The sequence below is a fragment of the Hippoglossus stenolepis genome, chromosome 17, assembly GCF_022539355.2.
Source record: "Hippoglossus stenolepis isolate QCI-W04-F060 chromosome 17, HSTE1.2, whole genome shotgun sequence".
Classification (NCBI taxonomy): domain Eukaryota; kingdom Metazoa; phylum Chordata; class Actinopteri; order Pleuronectiformes; family Pleuronectidae; genus Hippoglossus; species Hippoglossus stenolepis.
In genome coordinates this window covers 10,198,637-10,216,965 of record NC_061499.1, presented here as the reverse complement: position 1 = coordinate 10,216,965, position 18,329 = coordinate 10,198,637, and the positions used below count along the sequence as shown (strand labels likewise).

General features: G+C 42.5%; 2 protein-coding genes across 2 annotated transcripts; both read right to left on the bottom strand.

Annotated features, from left to right (window-relative positions):
• Window positions 1-252: 252 nt before the first annotated feature.
• Window positions 253-11,173, bottom strand: rbm24a (RNA binding motif protein 24a). Its single transcript, XM_035183115.1, has 4 exons — window positions 10,680-11,173; window positions 9,245-9,368; window positions 8,838-8,892; window positions 253-2,932 (listed from the first exon to the last, which is right to left on the bottom strand). The coding sequence occupies exons 1-4, from the start codon at window positions 10,845-10,847 to the stop codon at window positions 2,578-2,580; spliced, it is 702 nt and encodes a 233-aa protein (XP_035039006.1). The 5' UTR covers window positions 10,848-11,173; the 3' UTR covers window positions 253-2,577.
• Window positions 11,174-13,462: 2,289 nt separating this feature from the next.
• On the bottom strand, window positions 13,463-17,341 carry stmnd1 (stathmin domain containing 1). The gene is made up of 5 exons (XM_035183183.1): window positions 17,112-17,341; window positions 15,940-16,123; window positions 15,718-15,857; window positions 14,673-14,801; window positions 13,463-14,525 (listed from the first exon to the last, which is right to left on the bottom strand). Exons 1-5 carry the CDS (start codon window positions 17,178-17,180, stop codon window positions 14,064-14,066), a joined length of 984 nt encoding a protein of 327 aa, XP_035039074.1. The 5' UTR covers window positions 17,181-17,341; the 3' UTR covers window positions 13,463-14,063.
• Window positions 17,342-18,329: the final 988 nt, after the last annotated feature.

Sequence of the window (18,329 nt, the reverse complement as noted above, 5' to 3'; positions counted from 1 at the left end):
TAACGGGCCTTGAAAGATGAGAGAGGAGGAGCCCCTGGTGTGTGATGTGTTTGACACCTTGCATCCGTGGCCAAAGACAAATACTGATGCACATAGACACAAAGGAAATGTATAGAAATATATAAAAAAGATGAAATTCTTCTCGTGAATGTGTCCAGGAAACATCAGCACGAGGATGTGTGTATGGGATGTGTTTAAATTCAAGTAACTTTCATTATTGACTTCAAGGAAAAGAACGGTCACCACGCTTTGTTAAATATAGAACATTTTATTCAGATGTTTGACTAAATGGTGTTGAAATTCTGAATTCTTAATATCAACAGGACCTTTGCATTTAAATAGTAAAACTTGACATGCCTTCATCCAGTGACAATGAAAAGCTTTCTTAAAAAGTTTTTTTGTCATTTATTTTTTCATATTTCCCTTGTAAGAAATAGTTCAAGTATAAAAATTCCCAACAGTGTAAAATAGCCCATCTCGATGAATATTAAGGCAAAAAGAAGCACGGCTACTGGAACCTTGACGACGTCTATACATTCTAGTGGAGAAAGCAGCATTTTCGCTTGTTTTTGTCAAAATAATAATTTTTTTTTTTCCTTTCGTCTAAACACAGAAGAGTACAATGTGCATGCAAACAGGCCTGCATTTTAAATAAAGTTCTTCCATACAAAAGGCATTAAGCTAATATTTAATGTCATGTTCTAAAGAATCAGAAAAAGATAGAAAATAAAAGTACAGTGCACATAACAGTATCTTAAATAAGTCCTACATCAACATTTTTGGTTGAGTATGTTAATAATAATTATAATAATAATAATATTACTAAAACTAATCAATAACTTATATATGCCTTGAGATGAGTACATGATCATATTATTAATACAGTACCGCCACTAAGTGTCTACTCTCAGAGCGTCAACATCGTCAACCCTCAAAAATAAATATCTTAAATAGTAGATTCATCGCTTCTTTTTCAGTTTTTCTTTTCTCTTAAATAGCAGAAGAAAAAAAAAACGTAAGGCACACAGACTAACATAACGTCAAAGAGTAATCCCCCCCCTCGTCCTCTCCTCCTCCACCTGGTTGTTCTTGACAATGAGGCAGGCCAGTTGTTGTTGGGGTTTTGGTGAAAAGTGTGTGTGTTTTGTGAGCGTGTACCTGACACCGGGCGGCGGCAGCACAGAGGTGGAAGTGCTGACGGCTGCAGGGCTGAATGGCAGGGGGGGGCGAGGGGGGCTCTGCTGTGGGGTTCTGTGTCGGGTGGAGGGGCGAGGGGTGGAGGGGTGTAAAGTTGGTTCCCAAATGGGCTCCGGCCGGGGGATTAAAATGTGACAGCTCAACAAACGAGCACAAGTGATGCGTTCTTTCCAGAGTGATCCGTCTGTGTGGCGCTGGAGCGGCGGCTCTGTCCACCCCCACCAGCAGCTGCTCGCTCTCCCTCTTTCTTTCTTTCCTTTCTTTCTCTTTTTCTTTCTCTCCATCCATCCCGGAGCCACAGAGAAACACCACTGTGCCGCCTTTGTCTTTTTCGACTGCTATGTGTGCAACTCTCGGAGTACGTGTGAGTGAAACATGTGGAAAAAGCGACTGATTTTGTGTTTCTCATTGTCCGAAGCCGCTGTCGACCTCTCTCTCCTGTTGTCAGTGCCTTTGTTTGGTTTGCCAGGTCCCCTGTTAGTCCAAGAGTCAAGTCAGAGTTGATGACTTTTTCAGTTTTTTTGTCTTTTCTTTGTTTTTTTTGTCTCCTGGTGATTTGTTTGCTTTGCATAGATCAGGAGGTCGAGACACAGAGTAAAAAAAAGGGACATTCAGCATCAGGAAGATAAAAAGATAGTTCTTCAAATGTGTGACACAACATGTTACGACTCCTAGACTTCCTGACAGAGGTCATCACATAATAATAGCTAACACGCTGGAAACGGTTCCATTTCCCTGATTATCAGAAAATATTAACTCCAAAAAATACACTTGAAAAGACAAAAAGAACAAGAAGCCCTCAATGTGTAATAATAACAGTAATAAATATAAATGTTATGAGGGCGTCAAATATCCAAGAGAACAGTTTCCTACACTAACGGTAAAGACAGCAATAGGACTTTACGGCTTAGTTGAACACCTATACCAACCACAGGGATTAGTTCCTGCATTTCTTCTATAGAAATAAGTACTCTACTACAATGATAATTGTAATGATAATAGTAATAATAGTCATAGTAATAACAACAACATAAAAGTAAATCACCTTCCATTATTTGTTCTGCATATTTTTTTCATTTTCTAATTTTTTTTTGGTTGAAGCACAGCAAGTTGGAACATTAGCGTATAAAGTTCCCACCTCACCATCATCATCACCATCATCATCATCATCATCATCATCATCATCACTACCACCACCCTCATCATAACCACCATCATCTCCATCACCACCTTTTTAAAGCAACTCTGCCTCTGAGTTGCCGACACATCTGCCCTTAAAGCCACTCCCTCTTCCTTCCTCCTTCGCTCCATCTCCTGACCCGTCAGCTGTGGCCGGGGGCGGGCCTCCTCTCGCTGCATGTCCAGTGGTTGCAGTGGCTGCTATTGCATGCGGTCGGCTTGCAGCTGCTGAGGCTGGTACTGACCAAAGGCAGCGGCTGCAGCGGCGGCCGAGCCCGGGGCGGCGGTGGCTAAAGGCTGCTGGACTGCGTAGCCGTAGCCGGCGGTGGCAACGTAGCCTGCGGCTGCAGGGGATGCGGCGTAGGGATACTGCTCGTATGCGGCAGCAGCAGCTGCGGCGCTGGCGGCCGCAGCAGAATACTGCGCGTAGGCGGCTCCGGTGTAGTCAATGTAGGGGGAGGAAGCTGTGGCAGGCGCAGTGGCGGTGGGCTGCACATGAGGGATGACCACACTAGGCTGCACGAAGGCCTGAGGGTACATGTAGTGAGCCGGGATGCTGTGGGACAAACACATACGTTAGGATTTAATTTTATTCATCATCACACACCAAACCTGAGAATAAGACCCCCCAACAAACACCCTTAAACCCAAATCCATCACACTGCGGCCAAGCGCCCTCCCACCACCCAGCCCCAGTCCAATCCAACAGTCAAGAACACCAGGGAAAGGCCTGCTAGTAGGGATTAGAACAATATAGGGTTGCCAAAATAGAAATCTCTGTGAAAACAAAACTGGAAGGTGAAGTAAAGAGGCTGCTAATTGAACCTTTCAAATGTTCTGAGAGGTCCACATCTGTATGATCACATTAAAAAAGTAGTGATATCATCTTCTTTATGAGCTACAACACGGGAAACAGATTCAGTGTTGACTGTTTGGGTCAGTTTGTGTTGTGGAGACAGATCCACAGAGAGGAGGAGGGAGGCCAGATGAAGTTTGGGATGTGTAACCTGCAGCCCGTAAGCGGGTCACATGTGGATTTGTCCGCGGTGCCGTCCTCTCCGGCTGCTGGAGGGAGGGGCGGGAGCTTACAGTGCTGGGGGCTGGGCGGTGGGGCGCAGACAGAGGAGATGAGCCCAGGGGAAGCATTGTGAAAATGTCACTGCCACTTTGACAGCTGGACAGTTTTCAAAAAGGGACGCTGCTGGCCATTTCCCCCTCTGTATCGGGACAAAGAGCCGAGGGGGAGGCAGTGGGGGGTCGAGGCTCCGCACCCGGAGGGATGTTACAATTAAATAAACAATTATGAACAATGAGCACATTCTACCCTCCATGACATAGCCTTATCCTTGCGCCCTCCCCAAACAGATTCTATAAGGTCTGGAAACTCGATTGGACGGCGAGCGTGAGGGGAGCTTTTGACTGTAGAGGGAAAAAAACTGAAAGCTTTAATCTCGTGAGAATTTGAGTGTTTGATTTAGCGAACAAAAAGTCCTCCCTCCACGTAACAGAGAAAATAAAGTCAATTTGAGAAGCACCAGCCTTGACAAACCAATGGAAACTATTTGTTATCTGTCGCACAAGACTCAAAAACATGTCTGAACGATGAAGAATCAAGGAAACCACGTGAGTCTGCGAGAGTGAACATCAGGTGGTCACTTTTGGAGTCTGGATCGGGAGAGAAGAGGTAGAGGAAGGTTCGGGAAAATGTTGAAGAGTGACAGGCGGGATCTATCGTGGCAACCCTATTGTCAGCAAGCCATTATCCAATCCAATCCACATCTCAACCCAAAACAAGTGGGGCCAGAGAAAAACAGGAAAAACAGAACAACAGCGAGGAGTAACAGAGGAGGAAATATGTAAAAAAAAAAGGTCCACTTTTACTAAACTGAGTACGAAAAGGACGACAACAAGGGAACACCGCAATCACTCAACTGGAAAGACAGAAGAAGGAAAAGGGAAAGGGTTAAAATGAGGGAGAGGGCATGTGGTGTGGCTTTTACTTAAGGGTCTGATGGTGGCACTGCCTCAGCGCACACACACACATGCACACAGACATACACACACACACTGCATTTTATTTTAGTGTTAGTGTTTTCTCTACGATGTGAAAATCCTCAGAAGCCTAATTTTTAATCATCATGTGACACCGCACGCCTTCTTTGAAACCCACACTAATGAGACTCAGCAGGGTGAGGCAGGTTTCCAAGACGATGTCACCGGACGACATCTCTAAACTGGCTGAGGAAGAGACTCCGACACACACACACACACACACACACACACACACACACACACACACACACACACACACACTGCGGTGCATGCAGAGACTTTCACAGGCTGTTATCTGGAATGAGATCACTGAATTATTCGCTTCCAGCAAACAAGGAGGAGACTCCTCAAACTGAAAGGCGGATGACAAACTAATGTCTGATGGGCCAGTGTTAACCTGAAAGGTCAAACAGCGACACACAGGATGTACAATGTTGTGTCACAGACTCACACCTTTTCTCACACATACCCAAAATTAATCTCTGCAAAGACACAGATTCTACACGTGAATGTGCAGAATCTGTAGATTTGGGGATTGGAAGTCTTTCTGATTTGACCAATCACGTTTGAGCAGGCTTTACATATTAGCCTTAGGCTTGTGTGCTGATTTACCACTGACTGTGTGCTCCAGAATAAATCCATAAAATCTTGATGAATTTCTTTCATAGCCCAGAAACTAACTGCCTGTGGATTGTACAACATGTTTTATGGTTTTCATTCATACATTTCAGTGTCATGGAATTAAAGAAACATTTTACATTCCCTCGAACTTTCAGTTGCATAATTTTCCTCAGCAGCAACTGTACATGATTGACTGTAGAGGCTGTGTTGCTATGTTTTAAATGTGTAACACTTTAAAAGGACGTCCAGTGGCATGTGAACATGAAATCATACTCCTGACACTGTGCATATCTCGGTTGAACCTTTGCTTGTCTCTGATTTCTCACTACCAATGTCCTACACCAGCAGCATGCACACACATTCATGCATGCACACATTAGGAAATGATGGTTTTGCCAATGGGAAGCAAAGCTCTGGATGACGCATCTAATGTGGCCCGCTATTACAAACCATCTTTTCCTTGGAGATAGTCATTAAAATGCAAAATATAACATTAACTTCTTTCTGAAGCCACAAAGTGTGTTCTACTGTGTTTGTGTCTTTACAGGAATGCCATGTTCACGCAACCCAGAGGTCGTTAAAGTTCATGGCTAAATAAAGTTTCCCTTCCATAGTGCATGCCGTCCACTGAGGGAAGGGACACGAGTACAAACGTGCTACGGGGTGAGAGGGTCTAAGCAAAAACCTGTCCTGCTTTGATAGAGTCGCTCATGAGACTTTCATTATGATGACAGAGTCACAGATGGATCCGGTGTCTAGTTTCACTTTTAAATACAGCAGGGCCTGATTCATCATCCTCACATAGAAGGTAACTTTAAAAGAGTTGGTTTGGGAAGTTAAACAATGACAAAACTAATAAACAAGTACAAAACTAAGTCAAGCTGTTCTCGAAACAGTTATTAACACTATTATTTTCCAGTCCTAGTTTTGGAGCAGCTCAATATGAGACAGAGAGCGATTCCAACAAATCAATGCATATAGAAATACATGTACTGTAACATAACAGTATAATAAGAGTGTGGGTCTCTCTGAGGTTTCTACATCTTTTTTCCAAGTTTAGGTCAATAGTAGTTAAGGGCAGAGGATTTAGTTAGGCCTGATGAGGCAAATTATGATTTGTGAATATGGGCGATACAAATAAAATTTGATTGGTAATTAACTAATCACTGAATTCACAATTCCATCCTTACTCTCAAAAGCTGTCCTGCACGTATTCCACTCTGTCGTCAAATCAGCCTATAGTTTTGTACTGGGTTATTAAGTGTATCAGTAATTAACCTTCATAAACCTATAATGAACCTATATTTTCACCATGTGTGAAAGACAAAGCGACAGGTTCTGGTTCAGATGAGATGATTTGTATATGTGTAAGAACATTTATTTGGGCCCTGAAACATCCACTCAGAGTAGGAGCCATTTAAACTCTCCCAGTTTAAATGGCTCCTACTCTGCTTTTACATGACAGGGACAGATAGCTCTGCCCCCTAACCGGACCCCCCCCCCCACCACCAATGCACAGACACACACATACACACACATACACACACACACACAACGTTGAGCTTCATGCGACTGCAGCATCAGCATTCGGGGCTTTGTGTGGCACAATGGGTGCGCTTGTTTTCCTTAACACCACAAGCCCATGTGACGAAAGCTCGCTGAGAGAGAAAAAGAGAGAGAGAGAGAGAGAGAGAGAGAGAGAGAGAGAGAGAGAGAGAGAGAGAGAGAGAGAGAGAGAGATCCAGACATTTGTTTGTGTCACATTGGAGACTTTGGTGCGCTGAGCTGAGCTGAAAATGAGCGTGCATGTGAACAGACAAAGACACAGACACACAAACACATGAAGCGCACATTCTAAATGATAGCCTTCTCATTCATTTGCAAGACATCCACATTTCTGGTACTACATGACCACAAGTCTCCGATATTTGTGTGGTGAACAGAAGAGAGAGACAGAGAGAGTTGTACTGAGTCGACAGAACGAGACGTGGTGAATTTGTCTCTCATACATTGTGTATTGTGTTAATGTAACAAACTGACAGAAACATCAGGAAGATGCTGTAGGCACACACACACACACACACACACACACACACACACACACACACACACACACACACACACACACACAGGCAGTGATGGGTTATGTTATTCTGAGGGTAAAGGAGGTATAAGTGGAGACAGTGAAGGGGTAAAGAAAAGTGAAAAGAAAAGAAATTCCACATAGAAAATCCACCACTCACTCCAACAAGACAGCCAAAATAACACACACGGGAAACAACACATCCCATTAAACAAGACAAGTCAACCACAAGTTAAAAGCAATAAATAATAAATAAAAAAAACAACTTTGCTCTTTCTTGGCAAAGTTAACACGCTTCCACAAAAAAGAAAAAGAACACCCCAAAAATCCAATCCTTTTTTTTTTTGTCGTAAGAAAGCACACTGTTGGGCTGACAACACCACTTCATAACTGCACACAAAGCTCTAGGCTCTATTCAAATAAAATAAAAATAGAAAGTCAAATGAAACCCACGTACATGCATCTATAATCACCATTGTCAGAGCTTGTTTGTGTGTGTTTGAGTCTACAGGTAATTCCTTTTCTCTGATCTGTGACTATGTTCGCAGAACTATTCCACAAACCAGCAGCACAGTTAGCTTAACCGAGAGCGAGCCTGTCGGACCAGAGAAAGATAGATAACATTGAGTCAGGCTGGAAGTTTCCATCAGTGTCCACTCAGCACACACACACACACACACACACACACACACACACACACACACACACACACACACACACACACACACACACACACACACACACACACACACACACACACACACACACACACACACACACACACACACACACACACATTCTTGTACTTCTATCTTTGTGAGGACACCCATTGGCATAGTGCATTCCGAAGCCCCTAACCCTAACCACCACAGCTAAATGCCTAACCCAGTGGAGCCACCAATTTGTGTTTTGGTGGGGTTCCACTGTATTAATTTGGGGATTAGGTTTGGGGTTGAACTAACTTATATATGAATTTTATCTTTACACCAAAAAAAAAAAAATAGATAAAATCAATGGAGAGAGGAAGGTGGTGCTTCTCGGCTGCCTTGCTCTGCGCCGCACTCCTTGGTTGGGTAGGAGAAGGGAGACTTGAACCTTTCATACACAATTTCAAAAACATCCCTACATGGACTCTCCGAGTCAGCAGGCCTGTGCACAAAAATGACTTTGCCTACCCCCAACCCTAATTCTAAACCTTATTTTAACCATCACAACTAAATGCCTAAACTGAACCTAATTCTAACCCAAACCTTAAAACCAAGTCTAAACCCTCAAACATAGTCCATTAAAAAAGTTAGGACCAGGCAAAATGTCCTCACTTTACGAAAATGTCCTCACTCTGTAAGGTCTATGCTTAAAATGGTCCTCACAAAGGTATAAGTACAAGTGCACACTCACGCTCACTCACACTCACACACACACACACACAAACACACACATTTCCACCAACAGGCAAATCTAGAAAAGGCAGTTTGACTTGCTGTCTTGGTGAACAGTGATGCAGAGACACGCTACATATACGACTTAACGTCCAGCTTTAATTATCAGCAATTATTAATACTGGAGGAAAAAACAAACATCAGACCAATAGTATAAATTATCACACATAGAAATATGAAACCAGAACATGTTTGAATTACTTTCAAATTGTGTCTCTATATGAGCAAAGAGCAGCTCTACAATCTTTAGTCCTATGAATACTTACCCATAAGGCCTTTGGATGAACGCAGGGTGGATTTGGGGAACACCAAAGGTGAAACCTGCAAAACAGAGGGAATAAAACCAACGTGTCACTTAAATGTCCCTCAATCGATAACGTCACAACCACCAAACATGTTTCTACATCTATACATCTATATCAAAGCTATACCTGAAAAACAAACAAGCCCTCAGGTGAAAATCAAAAAGGATTGGCTTGATTTTCTTGCTCGCTGGTTTGCTAATAAAACCAACTACACACTTACTGATCACAAACACATGGTGCTTGCTGTGCTGATGTTCCAACAGCTTTTGAGGTCAACATAAAAAAACATATCTGCCCATGTCATGTTGAATTCTGGCTGAAAATTCAACTTCCTATTTCTTTAGCGATCCTCTTTGGGGAGTCTTTACCTGGCTGCATCACTCGAGGCTTGGCTCCCAGATAGGCCAGGTTGACGTTGGCCTTCCTGCCGTCAATGATCGGGTTGGGGTCCTTGCAGGCCCGGTCTGCAGCCGAGCGATCCGCCATCGTCACCTGGCAGAGAAAGGACACACATACATGCACAGGATGGAAAAGATAAAGATTATTCAGGTAAGTATTTAATGAAAGGTTGATATTTTCACTTCCTGCAGATTCTTCTGAAGCAACAGGTTGCCGTGGCAGCAGTGAATATGGTAATGAATAAAGACTGAGGCCTCCTAAAGTAACGAGACATGCGTTTTTGTGTTTAAAACAAAGATAGAAAACATTATGTATATGAGGGTATGTTTGACTTCTGTGATCTCTTACTGTCTGTGTGTGTGAGTGTGTGTGTGCATGTGTGTGTGTGTGTGAGTGTGTGTGTGTGTGTGTGTGGCCATCATTAACACCAGTGAGTGTCTGGCAGTGCTCACACATCCAACACCCTCATGTGGATGTGTTGAAACTATCAGCAGTGGGAGCCTGACTGAGACTGAACATGGCTCCAGTGTCGCTCCAATTACAAACTTTATTGCTCCACTCAGAGAGAGCTTCACTGTTCACTTTCTACCCCACTCTCTCCACTTCTTTTTACACACTACTGCAACTGAAGTCACTGAAACAACTCGACAAAAGCATGTATGGGAGGAATAATGACTAAATGATGATGTAACGACAATTGCCAAGAGATTATTTAAGTTTAAAAATGAGGCGTTTACCTCAGGCTTTGGTTCCAACCTACAAATTGGTGCATATCTGGTCGTGACTATACACTTATGCCTAATTCAGTTCTCAAATATGATCAAATGATCTTTGAAAAGGACGAATCTTTGAATAGTCTTGCTACATTTATATTGGTGCACAAGTAAAGGTATAAATGTGTCGCTAACAGAAAGAGGCTGGCAGAGCTGCTGGTATTTTACGCCTCTGCATGCGTCTGAAATAGTTTCATGACAAGTTGGAGCAGAAATATTTCCCCAGCGTTGTAGACAGCCTCTGAAATGACATGATGAAACTCTGGAGAAAACTGCCTCTGTAATATCAACAACACATCAGCGTGAGGTTTTTCTGGAGCTGTCAGTGGAACGAGGGCCAGCTCAGTTCCACTCCACGGAAGTGTCAGGGGCGCATACCAGCGCGCCGCAAGTCGGTGGGTGCGAGATTGCGACAGAAGCCGATGACAAATGTGTAACTGTGCCGTGCTTATCAAAAACATAAACATCCCATGACTGCAGATATGCGAATGATAGTTATGATGAAGTGAGGGGGACAGACACTGACGCGCGGTTTTGCCAAAGACGCGCGGTGCTAAGAGGCCCCCCCTGTGCGTAAAATGTTTAACAATTTGGTTTAAGCACAACAAACTTGTTCTGACGTTATACTCACGAATCCATAACCCCTCGACTTGCCGGTCTGCCTGTCGGTGATGACCACAGCCTCTTCGATCTCACCGAACACCTCGAAATATTTCCTGAGACTTGAATCCGTGGTGTGGTAGGGAAGACCCCCGACAAAAATCTTCGTGTAGGTCGTGTCCTTTTGCGTGGTGTGCATCGTTAGTGCAAAAAAATACAATAAATAAGAAACAGGTAAAAAAAAAATCAAATGTATAGTGCAATGTCTCCTTATCAGCAAATCTTTGGATGAAGGGAAGAGAAGCGAGAGATCAGCTTGGCTCTGTAACTTTTTTGTATATATCAGAAGAGGAAACGAAACGAAAAACGAGACACAGATGAAGCCTGGAGGTAGATTTATCTTCCGAGAGTGGAGAGGAGAGTTATGTGGAGCGGACCGTCCCCCAAAGAGACCATCAGGTGTTTCCAGCTCTTCTTGGTAACTCTGCTGTCTAACTAAATAGCTGTGGGACCCATTCCTAAAAGCGCTTTGCTCCAAACTCCACCCAACTTTCAGTCCATCTCTGCCCGCCCACCGGCGCGCACAAACAGCTGGGGAGCCTGCAACAGTGTGACACACACACACACTCACTGGAGGAACAGAAGAATGGCCGGTTTTCACTAGAATAAGTTTAATTCAAGCATCAGGGAGCAAGAAAACCTGAATCTGATGTGGTGGAGCCTGAGAGGAGCAGGGGTGTGAGGTTCATGTGGGAAAACTATCACTGAATATGTTGTGAATTTCACAGATTACCCCATAATAATAATCTTAAATATAGGATTGATTTAAAGATGTATTTAATAACTTTAAAATCTCAGCATGGTCCGGCCCCCCGGTTGTATTACTGAGCTACTAACTCTATATACTCTAAGGTGTGATTCAAATTCTTCCAACTAACCCATGGACCTACTATAGTTCCCAAGTCAAGGCTGGTAACTGAGGCTGACCATGCATTCTTTTGCCATCAGGGTGTTAAGCCTCACCATTTGATTTACACCTTACCTGTTTTAAAATAATTGCTTGAAACATATTTTTACAGTAAAGCCTTTTAATGTCTAATTTTAACAGCTCTTAACAGATTTGTTTTGTCTTATTTTATACACATGTATTTTATAAAACAATTTATAACCTTATTGTTTCGATAAGTGCTGCAGAACTAAAGTTTGTTATTTCTTATTATTAATATTATTACTTATAGTCTTTTCTCTCTTTGGTGAGAAAATGTCGATCCGAAGTGGACTGTTGAAAAAAGGCTTGTCCCTCGTGTCTGTAGGCCTGCGTGGATTAGGTCTCCTATACAAACAGCCGGTCAGGGACTGAACACAGCCCCAGGGACGGACACATTACAGCAGCAGCAGACAGACAGGTGCAGCGCTGAGACTCTGCTGGAAGGATCGGCCTTCACATGTGGGGGGATGAAAAAAGTTTCAGTGTCCATGCAGACAGCGTGAAGCATCAAGTGTGGATTTGATAGGCTCCCTTGTTTTTACTTCATGCATGGCTTCCACTGTGTCCAGTGTTACAATTAATCTACATCATATCTAAAAATCATATCTGACCACCTGGACTTCTAATAAATGAGGTTTGATTTGATATCTCTTTAAAGGTCATTGAAGGGAGGATTTGTTCAATCTATACCTTACTTCAATAATGAAAAATGGGTATCAAGGACCAAATAAAACAGCCACAGATAATTTCAACAACGTCTCTGAGCACGAGTGATTAAAATAACCGATGTGATGTTTGGCCTCCTGACGGGTGGATCCCTGGATCTCCCTTTGAGCAGCCAGGATAAAGTCATTCACCTCCAGTAATGTGAGAGGGAACCCTGCTGTTAAACATTTCTGGATGCCTCTCTTCTGTGAGCAGTGGCCTATATCCTGTCACTGCGTACGACACCGTGAGTGGACACATCCACAGTGGGAACACAGTTAAGTGTCCTCTGGCACACCATGCTAATGAAGTTCGATCTGTTCCAATGTGCTCTGTGTAGGTTTATAATAAAAACTACAACCAAAATCTGTATCACAAAAGGGTCTTTATATAAATCCTCTCTTATTCATCTGAATGTGAATTGCCACTGAAGATCACAATGAAATGCAACCTGATAGAGCGTATTTCTGCAGCGTCTCTGTTTGCTCACTATTTTATTAATGTGGCCACACGCCCGTTAAAGTCTGACTGGAGTCATGAGAGGTGGGGACCGATATCCAGTTCCACAGGCTCAACAATGGGGATCTGCTCAGGTTGCATCGCCCTGTTGTCCCTGCTCATGAGCAACATGTTGACTCGTCTGAATCCTCTTGTGTTTTTTAACAATAACAGTCTGTGGCACATGTCTTGATAATCTTTAGAAATAATCTAAATTAGAACTCCAAATTACACACACAAGGATTATCTTGGAGGATAAATGTGTCTCGATGTGTTTCCAAATGAATTCAAATAATCCAAATTTTGCATTGTCAAAAACAAAACAGTCCCCCCCCCCAGTTTAATCAAGACAAAGGGTGTAGTCAGTAACTCTTGTTGCCCATGTGGCCGAAGCACACACCTGTCAGGCAGGGAAAATAAAAGGTCAAAGGTCACCGGAACAGCTGAATAGCCACAGCACGGTCACACCGAGGTTACATTCCCCCAAAGTCTCTCAGAAAAAATATCAACAAATCTAAAAGGTGCACTTTGCTCTTGAGGATGAGTCAAGCTAATGATACACTTTTGGATGCCGACAAATCACTGGGTACGCACACCCTTACATCACAACAGCAAAACTCTGGGAGAAAAGAAGTGAACTTTATTGATTATTAACAACATCATCTTGCACATAATTTCAAAAGGCATATCCTCGCCTGTCACCAAAAACCTCTACACACCTTCTCTTTTCAAAGACTTCAGTGACAGGGTCACACAACTTCATCCCACTGAGACAGCGCCATCTTGTGTCCAGCTGCCCATAGTTCACCATTTACATGCTAAATTACACTTGATAGTATCATTTCTCCACAATTATAATGAAAAACAGAAAATGTTTTGGTTTGTTGGCAAGAGCATTAAGCCTTGGTCTTTTTCATTAAATAATTACCTCAGTTTAATAAGATTGCATTAGAAAAGAAACCCTCATATTCCTTTGTGCTTATTACTGAGCAAAGTCATTTACGAGCTGATGTGCTTCCCTGCAGTGGAAATGATGTTAAATATTCACATTGACATTAGTCTTATTCATCCATCTAATCATGGCTTAATTACACCTTTCAATTCTCATATCTCCAAACAACATTTTCTGTACTTTATATTTTCTATCTTTATCCTCGTGTGCAAAAGGAATAATTTTGGCTTCCTTTGTCTTAGTGCTGATTATTGGCTCATTCATGTGATAATTTAAAATTTCTCCTCTTTGTCTTCCACATGTTGAAAAGTGGAATCACTCTCCAGCTCCCCTGAGGCTGTGAGGAGCTGCCCCGCCAGGAGCTCCTCCACCTGGTTCAACTCCTCCTCTTCATCATCATCATCATCATCATCATCACTGTCCTCACTCGCCTGCTCTGCACCTTCCCCTCTGTCATCTCCACCCCTCTCTCTCTCTGTGCTATTCTCTGCTCTGCCCGTTTCTTTTTCACTCTCTCTGCCATCACCTCCAGCCTCTCTCACACACTCTCCTCCCTCGGCCATCCTGCTTGTGATCTGGCTGTGCAACAGTGGATTCGGTGTAGGGTCAAAGGTCAGGGGTGTCACAGGTGTGAGGAACGTGTCTTCATCTTCCGCTGCACTGGAGACAGTGGCAGGGACACGGACACGCGCAGACTTGGTCCTTAAACGCATCTTGAGCTCGTCCTCCTTTGACTGAAAGAGAAGAGGGAGCAGACAAGTGTAGAGTAGTAAAATTAAAAGAAAGACAAAAAGTTCACACACACACACACACACACACACACACACACACACACACACACACACACACACACACACACACACAGTATGAACCCACTGTACCTTGCGTCTCTCTTCAACAAGTCTCATCTTCTCCTCTAGCTCTTCTCTGCTGGGGGGGCTCTGCTCCTTTATGGCCTTCAGGGACTCCAGTCTCACAGGCCTCTGCCTGACCACGTCTCTGTCATCCAGCTGTCTCACACACACACGCACACACAAACACACACGTACACAGTGACACACACACACGCACACAGACACACACACAGACACACACACACAAACAGCAGAGGGAGAAAGAGAACGGCCAACCTTAACATTACAGGCAAACGGACTAACTGACCTTATTTACCTGTGAGAGATAACTTAGCAACACAAATCAATGTCCCGCTACACTCTTTATTGTACTTAATTCTGTATGAATTATTAACACCATTATTATCACTATTACTTTCTAAAATGAATAATTTACTTATAATCTGTTGATTCTTATGGGGTTTCAGTTAGTGTGGTAGAGCTAATCTATTTTTAAATGTGTTATTGGTGTCACGTCCCCAACTCTGACCATAGAAGAGCATGAAATACCTGTTATGGAAATGTTATGGTTTAGGTCTCTTTGGTTAATTAATTCATGTTTTTTTTATCTCTTTTGCATATTTTGCATTGTCTTATTTGGGGCCTCTCTAACCCAGGATTGCAATTCGTAGAGTAAAGTCTGAAGAAGATTAAGTACAAGTGCAGTACAATTCAGTATCAGAGTACTTTTCTTTATTGCAGTATTTGTAGGACACAAGGTTGAGTTAGGGAGCCAGATAGATAACAACTGGATGAAGGTACATAATGTCTCTGCAAGAGGACACTGACTTTAGGGAAGACACAACAATGGTTTTTGGCAAGTTGAGTCAAGGTTTTTGTCCAATACAGTAGGTCCACATGAAGCATAATAGTATGTGGCCTCTGAGATTTTAATACTTCTTTGTGCAAGGACAGCTGAGATTTGCCGATACAGCTGTTAACTTGTTATCTCTCTGTACAGTGTTGAGAATAAACAACAGGCATCACCTGTTGTCATTCCTCCACCCTGTAAGATTTCCCTCACAGTACCCACCATGATGCTGTAGGCCTCTCCAGCCACGCTGCCCCTCTCTCTGCTCTGTCCCACCGGGATGATGCCCTGATTCAGCAGCTCCTCCAGGATGTCACTGGACTTTTGACGCTCCTGCACTGTGCCATCATGCTGCAGCAATCCTGGCCACAGTGAAATAGAAACACTTTAGATGCGTGCAGGGGATTTTCTCTTCAGTGAGACACACTTGTTGAACACACCCACCATCTTGTGTCATTCTGTCTGCCACACTTTCTCCGACACGCTCGGATATCAGAGGAGGGAGTTTTCTGGGCATCGCTCCAGGTAACTCAGGGATCGCTTTGTTCTCCATCACCACCCCGCTGTCTGTGGTGCCCTTTGACACAGCGGAGTCTCCACGGCCACCGAGTTTACTTCCTGTCTCATCCTGACAGGGCACAATATGAACGAAGAAGAAATAAGTCAAAACTCAGAAAACTGCTGACCTCAATGGTGCTGGGATAACAATGTATTCTGTTATTATTGTGAAAGTCTATGACCTGATAATCGTCTAATTTATATTTAGGTGTGATAAGTAACAATGTACATTTACTTAAACATTCTTTTTGAGAATTATTTTTTACCCCTCGTGAGCTGGGTCGTAACGATGGTGCAGCATGAACCGCTGATTAAACTAACTTCATACAAAGTAAATCAGCTCAGCCTTGAACATCAAATTTCAATGGATAGGTACCAATTCATATAATTATTAACAATACACGACTCAAATATCAGCCTGCATAAAGAGCACTTAAATGTTCTGCTGATAATGCAGCTGTACTTTTACCAGAACTTTTTTTCAGGTGTTGTTGCCCAATATGAATATGAACATTGAGGATATTTTTTAATGGTTTGGATCAATATTCAAATATAAATAATATAATAATTATATAAAATATAATATTATGGGAATAAATAAATATAATTGATCATCCTAATATTAAATGACTATAAATGAGCCAAATAACTGTCTCTTATTTTATTTTTTTTACTTTTAAGAACCTGAATATTTCGTTTAATGTGTTTTTTTATTTAATACTGTCACATGACATATTTCAACAACTACTATTTTTTAACAACCAAAATTTCAATTTTTTTTTTTAAATAAGTAAACGTCCTGTAAATAAATAACATACCTGGTGCAGATTGAGAAGTTCACCTCAAATATGGAGACTAAGAAACGAATATTGTAATAAAATATTTTATAGTATTTCAATAGGTGAATAGTTTTAATAGTTGTTTAACATTTTTATTGGAGTATTAATCATAATAATAATTATAACCATTATAATAACTGTAAAACTCTACTTGGACATCGTTGGAGAAAGGGACCTGGTGTTAAACTGCACAGACTGAATTTGTGACTCGGCTCTTACCTCGTCTCTCTTCGGCTCCTCTCGTGTGAGCGGAATGACCGCGGTGTCCGAGGAGCTGCCACATCCCATATTCACCACGAATCAACGATGTAAAGCGAGTCAGTAACACTCATACATGTGAAGCTTTAATTCCAGCTCGGTGTGTGCGTGTGTTTTCCTCGCTATGTGTTGACCGTGTAGCCTGGCATTCCTTCACACGCACGGACACACAGTCTCCATGAGCCCGTCGCTATGGGGCCGTTGCTACAATAAATGTGACCCGGTTAAAGAGGCGACACCCAGGAACAAGGAAATACACAACACGGTCAACACGGTCAACACTGGATGGAGAAGCTGCTCTGACACACTTCATTAGCTGTGTTACACACTCACACACTGTCACACGCACTGACACACTTCATCAGCTGTGTGCCACACTGACATCATATCATATCATATCATATCATATCATATCATATCATATCATCATGATTGAGTGATATATTTTAGGCTGAATGACAAATGATTGCATCTTTTTCAACAATTTGTCATTCACGTGGAATTGCTACGTGTTTTTGACGCAGCACAAGACAGTGAACAGGACACCAAAAAGACCAAGGTATCTGACCCCCTAGTGGGGCAAGCATTATAACTGACCATCCTCAAAACCTGAGACAACTTGTCAGGGCCCGAGCACGAAAGTGCAGAGGCCCTATTGAAATTCGTATTATTTTACCGCACACTTAATCGCGTTTTTGAAAGGAGCCTTTGATGACATAGAAAATGAGTCCACAACTCCAGCTTGATCCTTTAGGACATAGTCTAGGTCCTCGGCATCAGAGGTTTCAGACTCAGAATCTAGACTAACAATTGCCTCCTCATTTTCCTCACCCTGTTCTTCATACAGCATCTTTATGACCATTAAACCGTAAGTCTGAAATGATTGCAACCAGCCATACTAACACTCTGGATATAGAAAATCAAAAACCTATTTTCAAATGCATATCAATAAGTCTATTAAGTATGTACTGTTATATTTCGAGTTTTATTTAGTTGATCTAGCTATGGTTAGCTAGCCAGAAACGAAGCTAGCTAGCTAACAGCTAGTTAGTATTGTACATATTTCCAGTAATGGATTGTAAAATAAGACTTACAAGCATCATATGTGCAAAAGCAGCTGTGTGAAATGAATGGTAGGTGTTCCCTAGTGAATACATACTGTGTGGGTCATTTTTGACC

Excerpts from the sequence above, each read along its gene's own strand:
- rbm24a (XM_035183115.1), bottom strand. The coding sequence starts at position 10,847 with ATGCACACCACGCAAAAGGACACGACCTACACGAAGATTTTTGTCGGG. Across the intron at positions 8,893-9,244 it reads GCCTCGAGTGATGCAGCCAG|GTTTCACCTTTGGTGTTCCC; the intron begins GTAAAGACTCCC and ends TCTGTTTTGCAG. Across the intron at positions 2,933-8,837 it reads TTCATCCAAAGGCCTTATGG|CATCCCGGCTCACTACATGT; the intron begins GTAAGTATTCAT and ends TTTGTCCCACAG.
- stmnd1 (XM_035183183.1), bottom strand. The coding sequence starts at position 17,180 with ATGGGATGTGGCAGCTCCTCGGACACCGCGGTCATTCCGCTCACACGA. Across the intron at positions 16,124-17,111 it reads AGGAGCCGAAGAGAGACGAG|GATGAGACAGGAAGTAAACT; the intron begins GTAAGAGCCGAG and ends GTGCCCTGTCAG. Across the intron at positions 14,526-14,672 it reads TTGTTGAAGAGAGACGCAAG|TCAAAGGAGGACGAGCTCAA; the intron begins GTACAGTGGGTT and ends CTTCTCTTTCAG.